Raw genomic sequence first — 17151 nt, forward strand, 5'->3', positions numbered from 1 at the left:
TGTGACTTCCAGCATGAATTGATTTAATGAATTATTGGACATTTAGGCTTACTGTGCTAACTGTTTATGTAGAATATGCAAACAAAACTGTTTGGATGCATTGCAAATTGTGTTCAGTGTGTGCAGACAAATTATATTTGTAAACTGGTACTTTACTCAGTGGAGACCAAAATTAAAAAACAATAACTTGGTGAGTTGGTTATCAAACCAGTTGCAACATTTCTCACTGCAACTCTTTCTAATTGTGTGGCAGGGACTTATGGTATGTTTTGCAGTCGCGTGACCACAATTTTTATTTTCTATTCCACCACAGTCGGATCTAATTGGCATTGTGTATTTTATTTGCACTTGCTCTTTCTCATAAAAACACCCAACAATTACAGTCAGCCTGAACAAAATATTTTACTTTCATTGTAAAAATCAGAACAGTATTTTGGCTATATTTTTATGCATTGTCCATGTGGCTTATCTGTTGTGATTAACAACAACAGCAACAAAAAATGGTATGTATAGTTAAATCTAGCAGATTTGTAGATCCAGTTTCAGTGCATGTCCTGTTTTCAGTCTTAAAGGGGCAAAGTATCCATCCAAATACTTTCTCTGAGATTTAACATTACATGACTATTATTTATTGCTGACGCTCTTATCCAAAGTCACTTGCAGTTGATTAGACTAAACAGGGGGCAATCCCCCTGGGGCAATGTGGGGGTCAATGGCCTTGGTCAAGGGCCCAACGGCTGTCTGTTCTTATTGTGGCTACACCAGGGCATGAACCACCAACCTTCCAGGACCCAGTCATGTACCTTAGCCACTAGGCATATTGTGCCTTAGTACCTTAGCTGATTTGGCATATTTTCTAAATTAGTTTTCTAGGTGAAGTTCTCCTTGATACAGCGGACCTCTACAGAGGCATTCAGTGTGCTGAAAATGTAGATTTGAGAAGTTCAGGAGCATCGTCCATTTCCTAATATGCCATGGTTGCTCACAAACATCCACAGGGCCTCATCTGTGCATGTTTCATTAAGAACACTTATTGATCTACCTGAAGGACGGCAACTGTGTATACCCAAGCAAAGTCTTATGCAGATGGACTAGCCTGAAACCTGAGGGGTAGTGATGTTTGTGGAAAATGACTGCCTGCACAAGACTCCGCTTGGATGTACACAGTTTGGATGTTTGTCTGTAGCCGTGACATTCTATGTGGAAAGAAAGGTTGCTGAAGAATTTTTAGAATCAAAATTTTCAACACAGTAAGTGCCCAAAAAACAGAGTTAATGCAAATCTTTTGTATCAAGGTGAACTGCATCTAGAAAACTCAGTCAAATCTCAGCGAAACTATCCATCCACGTACTTCGTATTCTGGGTATTTAGAAAAATACTTTATTTTTGGGTCAACTGCCCCCTTTATTTAGTTTGACACCATGTGATATTTAACAATTAAAACGTTGTTCGGAATGATACTTTTGACAAAGACTACGAAGTACTTTGAAAGAACAGACCTGTTTAATTTAGTGACCTCTTAGAAAAATGTCAACCCAGAGAGCCCAGTGATGAAATATTAAATTCCAGGAGATTGAGTAAATGGAAATGATTTTACACAAAAATGATGTGATTTTTGAACGTACCATTTCCTGGAGTCACTAAGGGCAGAGTGGTCCATCATGGTTTTAATGCACTTGCCAAAAAATTATTCCTACCCAGCCTTGACAATCGCCATGGGCCATAAAAGTCCCTGCCCCTTTGTCTTAAAATACTGCATTTCCACCCCAGTTGTAGCCAATAGAGCCAAAACACTGGTCTGGAAGTATTGAGAAGGCTAGACTCGGTTATCTTGTCTGGTGCTTATGGTGTGTTTGGCCTTCCTTTGCGACAGAACTGGACGATGGGCTCCTTCCTGTTCCCTTTCACCTCGTCAGCCCAGTCCAGACTTCCCTGCCGCTCAAACTGCGTCTGCGTTCTGGCTTCAGGGTGTAAGGAGAGCAAGGTTGCAAAGTGCTGGGCCTGCCAACACTGTAATTCAGAGCTGGTTTCCCAGCCCGAGCCAGAGCAGGCTGTGTTGCAGCTTACCTTCAGCCACCCCGGTAAACAGAAATCAACATGGCCGCTTTGAGAGTGACACTGAAAGGAAATTGCCCGTTTGAAGCCCACTATATTAATTAAAGATGACTGTGCTTTGACTGAGTGCAAAACCTTTTCCTCCGCATGCCAGTTATGTCTACACGAAGGCTTACTACTGTTTCTTCTGTTAATGTGTGCTTTGTTTTTGTTTTTTTCTCTCTTTCACACTCCCTGTCTTTATACATGGGGCAGCTTATAGCCTAGTCTAGTGGCTAATGTGCTTGGCTGGGACCAGGAAGTTGGGTGGGCTAAGTGTAGCCACAATAAGATCAGTGCAGTTGTTGGGCCCTTGAGCAAAGCACTTAACCCCACAGTGCTCCAGGCGGGTTTAGTCTGATCAACCGGAAGTCGCTGTGGATAAAGGTTTCGCCCGAATAACTGATGTATTTCCTGCTCCCTCCGACCCCCGCGACCTGCTCCAGATCCCGCATGGCCCACGTGTAGCGGACGCATCGAGGTCCCAGGCGCGAGGAAGAGGGTGCGGCGGGCTGGAGCGTGGAGATGAAGGCCACCCACCAGAAGAACTCGGTGCGGATCCTGGCTGGTCGCGAGCGGGGGGCGCAGGGGCAGGGCTCCCAGCGCCTCCTGCAGCAGCTGGTGGAGGAGAAGGCCCGCGGGATGAAGTGGCAGAGCCAGGTGAGGCTGAGCCCAGCCACGGGCCCAGGCTTCTGATCGTTCCCTGTGCTGGAACGTCGCCTTAAACATGAAGTTGAAGCTGACTTAGGGAAACGGGAGATAAATCCTGTCAGAGGGTGTGTTTACAAAATTCATATGGTTAAAAAAAAAAGAAGGTATTTACAGGGTCATTTTTAATATTTAGACATCTATGCGGTTGGGATTTTACAGAAACCGAGATTAAGCCTGAGAAATACGAGGTTGCCTTTTTTTTCTTTTCAAAAAACCACGATCATGGTTTTGACTTGCCAGTCAAGTGCAGCAACACCCTCCTACAGGATGAATTACTTCAGTACCATTGTAAAACAACGTTTGGTTTCTAGGAACTAACCATAAACCAGTCGAGGAACAACTTTGCCTGTACACCAGCTTCTTAATGCAAACATTTAATCAGCCAATTATGTGGGAGCAACTCAATGCATAAAAGCATGCAGATGCGGTGGAGAGGATCAGCTGAGTCTACATTGGCTCTGATTGGAACATACTATGAAATGGGTGTACGGTGCATATTTCATATTTGTATAATGTATTTGCTTCTGTATAATTCCACAGAAAGTAGAGTTGCCGGATAGCCCTCGCTCAACATTCCTGTTGGCGTTCAGCCCAGACAGGTAAGAAGGCCGTCCAGTAGAATAGCTTCTCACGCTTCACTGTGAGTTACTTCATGCCCAATGGGCCGTGACCTTTTTATGGACCTGCTGTTTGATAAGGTGATGAAAGAAAGTTGTTCTTTAAAAACCAGGCCTTGTAAGGGCCATAATGTTGCATTCTGAAAGAACTCTTCGAAGCTCCGGCAGTTGACTCAGTAATCGTGTTCTTATGCTTTGTGCCACACAGGACCCTAATGGCTTCTACTCATGTCAATCACAACATCTACATCACGGAGGTGAAAACGGGCAAGTGCATCCACTCCCTGGTGGGCCACCGCCGCACCCCGTGGTGCGTGACCTTTCACCCCACCATTTTGGGACTGGTGGCCTCTGGGTGCCTTGACGGGGAGGTCCGCATTTGGGATCTGCATGTGAGTGCTGCTCGCCTACGTGCAATAATACGTTTCAGCGTTGCCGGGGTTAGAAAAGCCTTTTTTAAAGGCCCACACGCATAGTTTTAGTTTTTTTTGAGCTTTTCGTATCATCATGGAGCTATTTTTCCTAGCGTTTTGTCAAACGATTTACCACGTGACATGACGTATGTTTTTGCATAATTATCGGATGATTATATTCCTGAAACCAGGAAGAGAAAACTAATGCGCGTGGGCCTTTAAGAGCTTTTTTGTTCTTTATTTATTTCTTTATTTTCATTATTTTTTGTTGTGCTCAATGCTCAATGTGTCGCACAACTGTGGCCTAAATCTGTTTTCCCTTACTGTTGTTTCCACCAAAGACATCTGTTCATAGACAGCTGTGGATCCAAGCTAATGCAAATACCAGAGAAATTATGATTTAAGCGTAGTGGCTTGGACCTGTCAGGCCACGTTTTACTATCTTTGCAACTTGCCAAACTTTTCACTGTACCGTAGCGTGATAAATTAGTAGAAAGTTGTTGTCAAAAAAACGTCTGTGTAGATTCTTTTTTTTGCTGTACAAAGCATACAAAACATTGTGGAGGATTATTTTTGGCGTTAAAAAAAGGGCTGGGATTGTTTGGCTGTTGCGTAGCGCTTGTTGGCTCGGTCTTTGTTTCTGCGAGCGCTCTGACCTCAGTTCCCCTGCCTCTGCGCCCGGCATTCCTCTCTCTCCAGGGCGGCAGCGAGAGCTGGTTCACTGAGAGCAATGTGGCTATCGCTTCCCTGGCCTTCCACCCAACCGCCCAGCTCCTCCTCATCGCCACCAACAACGAGGTGCACTTCTGGGACTGGAGCCGGCGTGAGCCCTTCGCTGTGGTTAAGACTGCCAGTGAGACGGAGAGAGTCAGGTCTGGTCCCTCTCCCATCTCTAAAATGGCTTCTCTAAAATGGCTTCTTTAGACAAGGTTACATTATGTTACGAACACTCAGCAAACGCCCTTGTCCTGTGCGACTTACTGAAGGGAACGTCATCACTAGTCTTAGGAACACCGAGGTAGTGTGTCGCCATGAAGGCACAAAAAGCACATTTACATTATATTACATTAGTTATTTGGCTGACGCTTTTATCCAAAGCAACTTCGAGTTGATTAGACTAAGAAGGGGGCAGTCCCCCCTGGAACAATGTGAGGTTAACGGCCTCGCTCAAGGGCCCACAGCTGCACAGATGCTTAGTGTTGCTACACTGAGGATTGAACCACCAACCCTCTAAGTCCCAGTCAAGCACCTTAGCCACTAGGCTATATTCTAGTATTCGGCTAGTATTCTTCAGATGGAATACTAAACTACATTTCACATTTGTATTGTAACAAACAAAAACCTAGGTTTACATAGCTATATCTATAGCATTCTTCAAAAAGTAGTCCAAGAAATAAATGAGAGGAGGTTCTTCTGCATGTGTTGGAAGATGGGCAACGGCATTTAACAGCATGCTTTTATTTTTTTATTTTTTATTTTTTTGTGCAGGCTGGTCAGATTTGATCCCTTGGGTCACAACCTTTTGACAGCCATTGTCAACCCTTCAAACCAACAGGTGAGATGAGAATAATAATCCAAATAATACTAAACTTGACTTATTTTTATTTGTCACCTGCCTGAATTGTTCACATAATTACTTAAACCTTGGCAACAGAATGAATCGCAGGTCAAACATCTTCTCAGTGGGGTGTGATGCCATTGGTGTGATGAGATCCAGTTCCTTGAGGACGGCACTGTACTGCACAATATGTATTAATATGCCCACTTCTGCTGCGGGTTGACCTGTACTATGTTAATGTGTTTGTCAAGGTGGTCCACTGAAGGGTAGTTAAACCTTTCATCCCCAAACCCAATATGAAGTGGCTTCACCTAGACCCCAGGGGCTTTAGTTGAGAGAATTTAGTAGGGACCCAAAACAATTGTTTGGTTGAAAAGGTATATGGTCATTTTTTTTACCGTTTTGGTAGTTTTGCGGTAGTTACGGTTGAGTGCCATATGGCATTCTTGGGACCGAAAGGGTAGATGTTGTTCCTGTCGTGGTTTGGTGTGAGTTAACCGGCGCGCCCCCTCTGTTCGCCTCCTGGCAGAGTGACGACGACTCCGAGGTTCCCATGGACAGTGTGGAGATGCCCCACTTCCGCCAGCGCTCCTTCCTGCAGTCCCAGCCCGTGCGCCGCACGCCCATCCTGCACAACTTCCTGCACATCCTGTCGTCCCGCAACTCTGGGTCTCAGGCCGGCGAGCAGCCCTCGCCCGCGGAGGAGAGCCCGGCTCCCCCCAGCCTGCCCTCCGGGCGCTACACCTCGCTCCGCGACCGGCCGGCCTACCAGGGCTGCGTGCAGCACCTGGGCATGGTGTGCTTCTGCAGCCGCTGCTCGGTGGCCCGCACCCCCTCGCCCGGGGAGGAGCCGCCGCCCGCCCCCTCCCCGCCCCCGGCCTCCGCCGACCTCCTGCCCCCCCTCCACGCCTCCACCTTCTCCTCGGCCCGCACCGAGCCCAGGCAGCCCTCGGAGCCCCGCGGGCCCGACCGGCCCTCGGCCTTCAGCAGCGTGTACAGCAGCGCCGCCGGGAACTCGCTGCGCAGCCTCTCCTCCGCCCCCACGCGCCGAGGCCTCCTGGGCCTGGTGGCCGGCCAGCCCCTGAGCCACCAGCCGCCCAGCCGGGACCCCTCCGGCCGCCTGGCGGGCGCCGACTGGACGGGCAGCATGCTGAACGTCCGCTCGGAGGGAGGGGGAAGCGGCGGGATGCCGCCGCCCAGGACTAGCGCCTCGTCCGTCAGCCTGCTGTCGGTGCTCAGGCAGCAGGAGGGCTCGTCGCAGACGCCCGTCTACACCTCCGCCACCGAGGGCCGGGGGTTCCACCCGTCTGGGGCCGGCCCCAGCGCCGGCGGGAGCGGCAGCGGCGGGGGCAGTAACCTGGGGGGCGGCGCCGGGACCAGCAGCGGACACCACCCGCTGGGGGAGGGAGGGCGGAACAGCCCGGCCTCCATCCGCAAGGTGCTCCAGTGCAACCTGAGCCGGTACTTCATGGAGTACGACCGGCTGCAGGACATGGAGCAGTCCATGGGCGGCGAGGCGGGCCAGGAGCAGCCCAGCACCACGCAGGAGCTGCTCAACAACAACATGGACCCCGACCGGCCGGGCCCGTCCCACTACCAACCGCCGCCGCACAGCAGCGAGAACAGCTCCAGCCTCTCCCGAGGCCATCTTAACCGCTGCCGCGCGTGCCACAACCTGCTCACCTTCAACCACGACACGCAGCGCTGGGAGCGCACCGCGCAGGCCTCCTCCACGTCCAGCGAGGACGCCTCCCCCTGGCAGCCTCCCGGCTCCGCCTTCGAGGCCCTGGGCCAGGGGGGCTCGCGAGAGCCCCACCCCCCGGAGAGACGGGCGGTGCCCGTGGCCGCCGTGCCCAGCGCGGGAGGGCCTGTCACCGACCCCGGGCCTTTCCCCCGCCCGGGGTCCTCCGGCCAGCAGGGGGAGCAGACAGTGGGGCTGGTGTACAACCAGGAGACGGGCCAGTGGGAGCGAGTTTACAGGCAGACCGCCGCCAGCCGAACCAGGAATGTATCACAAGAGGCCTTAAACCAGGAAGTGCCTGAGGAGAACTCGGACGAGGATTCCCTGAGGAGGTAAGGGCTCTGGCGGTTATGCGCCATTTCGGTTCTTCTTTAGCACTGTAGGTTTTGCACTGATACCTCCAGCTCATCTACTGAGAAACATTTGTGGTCTAATTCTGTTTTGTCTGGTTTCCTCAATGCTGCTGAGCGCAAATGTTATCTTTTGGTATCGCAACTGTCCTTGTGTAAAGACTGTGCTTTTTTCTTGGCACGTTAACTCCTCTGGTAGCCCTTATCCTGCACTTAACTGACATTTCAACTGAGCTGACCAGCCAGGGACAGAAACTCTTTCTGGTCACATGATAGCCATTTGCAGTTAAGGTTTGAACCAGTTAATCATCTGAAACTGACTTGTTCTATAGCTGCTTTCCCACAAGGAAAATTACTATGTGGTATTTTACTGTGTTAATCACATAATGGCACCAGTAGTTGTTGTTTTGTCAACTGAGGCTCTCTAGCCAGAGAAACTACAGTTTGCTAACAATCTTGCCAATTAACAGAGTGATCCAGCCATATTTTAATGTTAATGTATACTTAACTTTTCAAACTTTTATATAAATATATAACATGGAATATGTGACTGACAAGATATACTGCACAGCTTGTTACTAAGCTTGGCTGTCATTTATTTTGTGTGTTTACTCAGTTTACTTCTTTGATTGCAGTAGTAAGATGAATGTAGCTTGATGGAGTCCTGGTGAAACAAATGTGGTTTTGAGTGCTGGGTCCCTTAATGTCACGGCTTTGCTCACACTAACATTTAAAAGAGGCAATGGGGACAGCACTTGTGCATGTCTGGGACCTGGAGGGTTGGTGGTTCAAGCCCCACTCTAGCCACAATAAGATCCTTGCTGCTTAACCCCAGCATTGCTCAACAGGGACTTGTCCCCTGCTTAGTTTAATCAACTGTAAGTCGCATTGGATAAATGCGTCAGCTATATAACAAATTATAATTATCAATTATAAAAGGACCATAAACGTCACTCGGTCTTCAGCCGGCAGGTTGCTGAGCAGTTAAAGCAGCTTGGCAGAGTAAATAGTAAGGCTACTTGTGAGAAAGGGACGTTTCTGTGCCTTGGGTTTTAATGGAGTCCTGGTTGGGTTCCAGGTGTAAATGGGTTGTGGCGGTTGAAAATCGCGCCATTTGGCTGCCTTTGTTTACCCCCTCAGTGATGGGAGAATACTTGTGTTTTGCAAAGAAGTTTTACAACGCAATCATAATTTCCATTTCCGTCATCTCTCAGCAGTCAAAGACCTGTCGAAGACTGTCAGATATTTATTTGTTGGGGTTTACAGTGGGAGGCATTTAGCCAGGCTTTGTGTTTGCGATTTGTAATTTGTCGGACGATCCGAATGCCGTAACCTGTCTTTTTCCATTTGATAGCCCTGTTTCACCTTTCTGATTCAGCTGGGAATTAGCTGGAGGTGTTTGGCTACACCCAATATGATAGTCCAATGCCAAGTTGCAGCGACTGGTAGCATTTGTGCGGTATGCTACTGGAATGTCGAGTCGCAACTCAAAAAAAAAAAAAACAAAGATTTGATTGGGTCCACTGAGGACATCTGATCCTCCCAAAGCCCGGGGTAATTCAGGTGCACAGAGAGCTTCCTGGGCCACAGCAATTGGCGGATGTATTTAAATCTATTTTTTATGTGTCTGGGAACATAAGGAACTAGGATTGTTGTCACGGATGATATGTCAGAGATGCATGTCTACGGTGGATAGTCCGACCAGATTCTCGGCCCTGTATTCTTAATGTTGAAAATAGGAGTTTAAACATTACTATTTGGAGTGGAAACATTGCAATTTGATTAATCTTATGAATGTCAATGAAGTTGTCCGTTCATTCAGCATGTTCTTTTATGAATGTTCATAATCTGCAGTGAACCTCCCGTGGTTGGGAAGAAGTGATCCAAAGAAATGGTGCGGCTGACCGTCTGGCTGTTGTGCAGATATTGTTTTGGATCCCTTGGTTTAAGGAGTGGACATTGTCTTAAGTTTACAGCTCTCCTGAAGCTGTACAGCCTTTGACAACTCGTGTAACTTTAGGAATACTTTGCATTAATAGTTTTGGCAAACATTTTAGATACTTTATTTTTTGAAGAGCTGCCTGCTTTACAATAGGGCTGGGTCAGAAAAAACAGATAACTGGTTATTCATTCATGGCGGCAGTTGTCTCTTTTTAAATTGTAGTTGCTAAATGTATGATTGATTGATTTTTATTTTTGTTTGTCATCCATCCATAGGAATGCCCAGCCCACATGGGCTTATAAGACACAATTGTTTATAAAGATATCGGCTTACACAATCCATAAAGCCATGAAAATGTACTAATTCAATCAAGCAGAACTAATTTTGCATGTCAAATGTCTTGTTACAGTTCTGATGGCGTTCTCTTGCTACTAGCTACTAGCCCTATAGATAGTAAAGGGGTAACGATGGGTTTGTGGTTAAAGCGGGAGAACTTGCTTCAAGTAGGCCAAGTCTAAGCAGCGTGTGCTATAACACTGTTTCCCGAGGCTCTACCTATGGATGCGCTCATTTTCTCGCTTTTATTCATAATTGTAGATGCAAAGATTCCGTCAAAGATTCTCTCAGTTCCAGGGCAAGCTCTTTGTGTTCTTCTGGTTAAGGACCAGAGGCATGGCTTGGCTACAGTTGGCCTGGCCAAGGCGTAGTGACTGCACTGCCTGTTCGTCAAGTTACTTGCACACTGAAATTGAAGCGAGCATATCCGACTATGAAACCAGAGAAAGGTTCACACAAGTAGCTGAATATTATTTATTAGAGGATTTGTAACTGACAGTGGTTGAGAAAAGGGAAGATGAACTGTCTGCTGACATCCCTTGTGGGGTCAGGCAGCCACATTTTAAACAGATCTGAGTTGTTTAAAGGTAGTTGGTGAAAGGTGTTTTTGTTATTCTTTTTCCCTGCAATTTTCAGGTACAATTTCAATTCCTGTTGATTTATTTCTGCTTTCATTTGATGCTTTTCTCATATGTGAACTGCCCGCCATTTACTCCCAGGTCTGCTGTTGCTCGACTGGTTGTAGGCACAACATGAAAACGTCAGGAGATGTAAAGATGTGCCTACCATAAAACGTATGGGAAAAAAAAAGAAGAAAAATGACAAAATATTACCTAATTTGCATATTAATGTATTTTGGAGCAAAAGTATTGGAATTGTGGATAACCTTGTTTGTAAGCTTTCCGATAAGACAACCACACCGTTTTGTTTTTGCAGCAGATACGTGTCTTTAGATTTGGTTACGTGCTCAATAAGGGTCAACTTTGAGGGCCCGTGTCTCTTGAATGGTTGGTCATTCTGGTCCAGTAATCCACATTCTAACACACTCATATAGTAGGTTAACAAAATGTCATTAAAATCTAGAAAGGTTGAGGTCAGAAAGTGATTTTGACCCAACATGTAACATGCACACATCAACCCTCTGTACGCGTAACTTTGTTGTACAAGTTGCTTTAGAGTTACTCAAAGGCTACATTCAGACACCAGCTAATAGTGGCCTAATTTAATTTTTTCCCCCGATGTTTTTAGAACAGCAGTGTGAACAGCAGAAAACCACATGGAGTCTGGAGTATGAACTCAGCCAAAGTGTTTTTTTAGCCATTGTGAAGCTGGCATGTCATGTGAAACTAGCAGCTATTAGCCTATCTGAGATATCCTTAATTGTTCACAGGAACTGTCTGGGAATGGAAAACGGAAGCTGAAAGTGAAACAAAAATTTCACATAAGTAGACACAAGTAGACCATCCTTTTCAACAAGGAGGTATAATGTAGAATAATTGAATTTAAGGCTTTCTTGCTGTGGTTGTTGCTGTGCTGTGGTTGCAGCTTAATGTAATTATTTGAACACAGGTTTTGCATCTCCTTGCATTGGAGGGGGGGCCTTATCTTATTTTCTCCAATATACTTTTAAAATAATGTATTGAAGCTTTGAGCATGATATCTTATTGAAAACTTTCATATTTTAGGAAAATAAGTTAATACATTTACTGAAAGACATTTCAGTGAAAAGGATTGTGGGAGACAACTGGCTGTTTATAAAGAAATACTTTTAGGAACAGAAAAGTAGTGGTCGTAGATGTTTTTATCGGAAAATGAAGGTGCAATGTATGAAAAATAATTGAATTCTCTGAAGAATTACTTATCACATTTCCCCTGCTTTCGTCCAGCGCAAGGTCAGTAATGGAAAGACGTATCTCCAGATAATTGCCACGTGTCCTCTGATGTGAAAACGGGGTTAACTGAGGGGAAAAGTGGGTTATCACACTTTGGCAGGGCTCTCCTCTTTAATGGAAGCTCCCTTCTTACTGTGAGGTTTGTGAGTTCTTGAAACGGGCGGCGTAAACGCGAGCAGACGGCTAATGCTGCACAGGAAACCAAACGGATGAAGGGGAAACCAGCTCTGCTACGGTTAAAGAAAGGCTGGTGTGATCTATAAGGCTGCTTTTCCCTCTTGGTGGCAGTGTGCTCCTGGCTAACGTACAGAAATCATTCACACACACACGCACACACACACGCACAGCTTCTTGTTTGATATAAGCACAAAATTATGAGCTATCCTCCTTGTGATAAGTACTGTAAATTGATTTATTCTGCTCTCTTGAAAAGGGTAATTTTAGAAATGGGGAAATATAACGTAGCCCTAGCATCTCAAGCCATCAAAAGGAACTGCTTCTCTTTAGCATCACACAGAACCATCCTTTGTGGTTTGTAAGGGTGGAATTAGGGTTCTTCAAGGACATTGTTTGGAACGGCATCTATGTGAAATCTTTGGACCATTCTCATGATCCAAAAATAAGTGTATTGAGTGGACAGTTTGCAGCCTGTCTTTAACTGCTACTCAAATCAGAAAGTCCGGAGAATTAATGTTTCTGTCATTTTTTGGCCGTCGGTAACTACCAAGGAGACAAATTGCTGAAGAGGTGTTTTGGTTTCGTAAAAGCTTTGTGTGTCTCTAATCCTGAATAGCAGACCCCTACACTGTGGGCACAACCTCGTAATGCCACAGTGTTAATCAAGATGGAAGACTGATCAGTGTAGTGTTTTTAGGCTCTTCTAAATGTCATTGATACTTTTGTTTATAACATGATTAATTACATGGCCTGTCTGATATGTAGGCCTAATCATTTGAAAATGCCTTGGGTTTTGAAGTGTCTCATACTTCCAAGATAAACATTAGCCTAATGTTTACATTCACTTGTAAAATAGCTAGACTTCTCTGTTACACCTGACCCTTGGTAATATCCAGGTTAACGGACCGTCGGAACCAGCCATTGTTTTCGTCAAACCAAACAATGTAGGCCATTTAAAGCAAAGCTATTTTTGTCATTAGTAATTACATTTAACTCGGCTGATTAATGTGCCTCGGCTAGATGGCTAATGCAAGAGGCGCTTGTGCCAGACATTCTGCCAAGTGCTGTAAATTTTTAACATTTCTATGAGACACCCAGCCTCAGTGCACAAATTACACTGAAAAGCATTTGTAAGTTTCTTGTATTGTCATGATGATATTTAGTATACCGTTTGAAAAAACAGTAAGAGAATATTCAAACAACCTTTTACAAAGGTCGTAATATAGAACGCTCATTTGTAATAAGCTAATAAATGTATTGCTAATTGCATTTTTCAGTGACTGTGTTTGAGTCCCTTGTGATGTCCATGACTAGTGAGCATTCCCCTGTTTTGAAAGTCGCTGTGGAAAGATCAGTTAATGGTATTGTTATTGGAATGGTTTCGGGGTATTCTACTCGTATTATATCATGGTGTAAAATTCCTGCATCTTCATATCCCTCATGGATGTTTGTGTTCAGAGGCAACTCATCAACTTGTCAAATGGGCTATGGGCTGCAATCTCCTGAAGCAGTATGGTAATCTTGGCTAATTACAATTCAATTAGGGACTTTACAGATCACAAGGTTGGTAATTTACATAAAATTCCCTCAGACACAGAGCCAGCTAGTCACGGATTCTCTACACAACAGAGGACACTAATTATGAAATCATGACACTGATGGACTCTTGGCCCGAATGCCGTCAAAACCCAGTGAAATCTGAACGTCCGTGATGAAATTAATTGCTATCCAAAATGAGAATCTCCTTTAGCTCTGCCTACAGATGTCATAGCCTTGTACACTTATCCTTTCCTGTATAACATTGCTGATTGTGATTCAAACTGCCATCACCGTGGGGCTGTCATTAAGTAATGATCATACAACAGCATCATATGAACTCCATGGGTTAAGAACATTTTTACTCATTCAGTCATGTGCCAACCTGTTAATATTTGTGTATCACTACAGTCACAAGAGCTGGCATCCTGAATTTGACAGATGTTTGAACTTTGTTGAACGATCGAATACCGTTCAGGCAATGGGCACCGAAGTGTCTACTCTTAACTCTGCATCATGTACAGAATAATATTAGTTTGACAGGGCACTGGCTTAATTTAACTAGCTTTCATATTGCTGCTGTGAATATTATTATTATTATTAGACTGAATATTATTGCACTATTTTAATGTAGCATATTAAACAAGCTTCTGATTAGGTGACCAATATTACATTTGTAGGTTTTTGCATTTTGTTTGTCATTTTGCATCACAGCATTACACTTCTGCTCGCCAAGCTGTGAAATTATTCCTTGACCTTTTGAGCCAATATTGCTTTTTTTTTTTGTGCAGTAGAACAATTGTTGGTTCAGTCGTACATTTAAATCTGAAGTCCTGAAGGGATCCGGCACAAAAATAGCATCTCCCTGGAGGACTGAAAAATGCAGCAGGCTGATCCGGTACAGACCAGCTGTCTCTCTGGCCATAGCCACCACACTCGCTCTTTCCAAATGCGGCTTCAGGCGAGCCAGGGGAAGACTTTCTAGTCCAAACCGATATGAATTTCACTTTTCAAATGTGTTATTTCACAAATTAAATGGGACCGATTCCTTTCGGTTTGTAGTTCTCTGTAATTCACACAAGTATGAGAATCCACTTTTGCCTTGTAGATGCGTGTTCAGCTCCCTTCAGTTATTTTCCTCAATTTTTAAATCCTACATAAAAATATTTAGTCTCATATATAGTACTATAGAAGAGAGAAATTAAATTAAACTTTCATTTTCTGAAGAATAGCTAATATGCCCTGTGTACATTGAGTTTCTGAAGTAAGCAAACTGAGTTCATTCTAGACTCAGTTACCACTTTATTGGGTAGACCTGTACACCAGGTTGTTGATGCAAATATTTAATCAGTCAATCATATGGCGGCAACTAAATGCATGAAAGCATGCACACATGTTCGAAAGGTTCAGCTGTTTTTCAGACCAAATGTCAGAATAGGGAAGAAATGTCATCTTAGTGACTTTGACCGTGGAATGATTATTGGTGCCAGACAGGGTGGTTTGAGTAGCTCAGAAATTGCTGATCTCCTGGGATTTTCAGACACAAGTGTCTCTATAGTTTGCAGAGAATGGTGCGAAAAACAAAAAACATCCAGTGAGCAGCAGTACTGCTGGGAAAAAGGGTGTTGTTAATGAGAGACGTCAGAGGAGAAGGCCCAGGCTGGTCAGAGCTGACAGGAAGGTGACAGTAATGCAAACAACCACACGTTACAACAATGGTATGCAGAAGAGCATCTCTGAACACACAATGTGTCAAACCTCTAAGTGGATAGGCTACAGCAGCAGAAGACCAATAAGTGTAATAAATACCTAATAAAGTGCTCACTGAGTGTATGTCCCTGTGATAATTTACATGGGTTTAAAAGGCTCCAGTGAATTAATTGTTGACTAATCACGCCACTAAATGTTACATTCTTGAGCAATGCATATGAAATGTGAAAAACGGGACGCTAAGCTTGTTGCTGTAGCCACACATTGAAACAAGTTATATCTCCCTGCAGAAAGGTTTTTTCCGTTTCGTTCAGGAATTTTGGCTCGTACTGTACGGCAGTGCTGATTTTTATTTAGGCTAGTTGTTAAGGTTTAAAAAAAATAAAAGTGTCTGGTTTTTCACTGGAAACATTTATTTCCAGAAAATGCCTCATTAGCTCTGCATCAACCCTGGAGTGGTTGTAAAAGGTTTGCATTTTTCCCAGTGTTAAAATCGAAAATAATTTTTAGAGAATCAGTAACACAAGCAGGATAGTTTCTCAATATATTGATTAGCCTACGAGGAATAGGTGCTTGCCTGGCACCCATTTTTGTAAGTGGTGAAGGCATGCGTTTTGTACTCTTCTTCCTTCTGCTAGGTCTGCACCTCGACATTGATGCCGAATTAACGAATGAGCCAATTTAACAGGTTATTGCACACGCTTGAGACAATATGCATTGTGAGGTTTTTTTTTTTTGTTGCTTTCCAGTAGATAATGGCTGAACTAATAATGTCCTCAGTGAAATTTAATGAGATTTTCTAATAAAAATGGTGGTTAAACATACTGTGCTATGCAGGGCAAGGAGAGTACTGGATTAATGTCACTGCCAAGATGGCTAACCTCAGAGAAATTATGATTTTTGCAACTATAATTATGCCAAGAAGAAAGTATTGTTTTAGTCCGTGAATTCAACAATTGAGAGACCTGGCTATTGAATGAGCAAAGTGTGTGCAACTTTGTAAACAAAAACATTTTATTTCTTTTTTTCTACATTTCATCTGTAGAACATTTCATGGTGATCTCCATCTGGCCTGACAAATGTAGTTAAGTATCATTCCAGCTAATCTTAGTTTTTTGAGGAAAGCTTACCGAGGAAAACAGTAACCTTTATGTAAATGAAAAAGTTATTTGTGAGATGCCTGTAAACAGCTTATTACAGTGGTACTCCGTGTGACCAGTGGTAGGAGGCAGCAGAGCAGTGGTTGAGGAAAAGGGTCTTGTTGCTAAGATATTGCAGGTTCAAATCCCAGGTGGAGTACTGCTCTTGTATCATTCCCAGCTTGCTTCTGTAAATATACAAAGATATTAATGGATTGTGAACAGGTTGGAAAAAGGCAAGCCTTGTTAAGTCTGCCCTTGATTAAGGGTGTCTTTACAGCAAATAAATAACTCTATGGCACTGGAGCTTGGTTCTGTGTTCCACCACAGTCTATCAGCCTGTTCCAGTTACGTCAGTTGGAACGTGCCCGGGGCTTCACTTTCATGGAGTGACGCTCAGAATCCCTGTGTTTTGTGGGTAAACAGACAGGGAGATGCTTTCTAGCTGTGAGTTTATGGGGGTCCCTCGGGTGGTGGCTGCAGAAGAAGCTCCAGTTTGGCGCTCCTTGCTTGAGAGGCCTACCGTTTCCGCTGTGGCAGGAACATCCAGGATAACATCTGCATCGTGTTTGTGAATCGAAGCACAACCACCGGCCAGATTTACGCGTTCAGCTGAAAAAGCAGTGTCTGCAAGATGATACGTCTTTTTTTTATTAGCACAACGACTATGCTAACCCTAGAAGCATCCCAATTTTCCTTGCTTTTGGCTCCTACCGTTTAGAAAAATTTGATCTATTTCCATCTGCACTGTAATCCTCGTTCAGTTGACTTTATTAGACAATTGCGTGGAAACCAGTTTCCTAAAGCCATTTAAGTTTTTACATATGGTGAAACATAACTGGTTAAGCTGGGCTAAATTGAATAGAAGACATGGCTCAGGCTCAGGCAGTGAGAGCAGTCGTCTGGCAGTCGGAGGGTTGTCGGTTCGATCCCCC

At 44.6% G+C, this 17151-nt stretch overlaps 1 protein-coding gene across 1 annotated transcript in view; it reads left to right on the top strand.

Moving 5' to 3' along the window:
- The window catches only part of ambra1a (autophagy/beclin-1 regulator 1a), a 102711-nt gene that overhangs the window by 3209 nt on the left and 82351 nt on the right, over positions 1–17151 (top strand). The window contains 6 exon segments of the mRNA XM_061245405.1: positions 2541–2754; positions 3346–3404; positions 3631–3814; positions 4535–4707; positions 5324–5390; positions 5923–7466. Coding sequence (XP_061101389.1) covers positions 2620–2754; positions 3346–3404; positions 3631–3814; positions 4535–4707; positions 5324–5390; positions 5923–7466 — 2162 coding nt within the window. The 5' untranslated portion in view covers positions 2541–2619.

The sequence above is a fragment of the Conger conger genome, chromosome 6 (genome assembly GCF_963514075.1).
Source record: "Conger conger chromosome 6, fConCon1.1, whole genome shotgun sequence".
Classification (NCBI taxonomy): domain Eukaryota; kingdom Metazoa; phylum Chordata; class Actinopteri; order Anguilliformes; family Congridae; genus Conger; species Conger conger.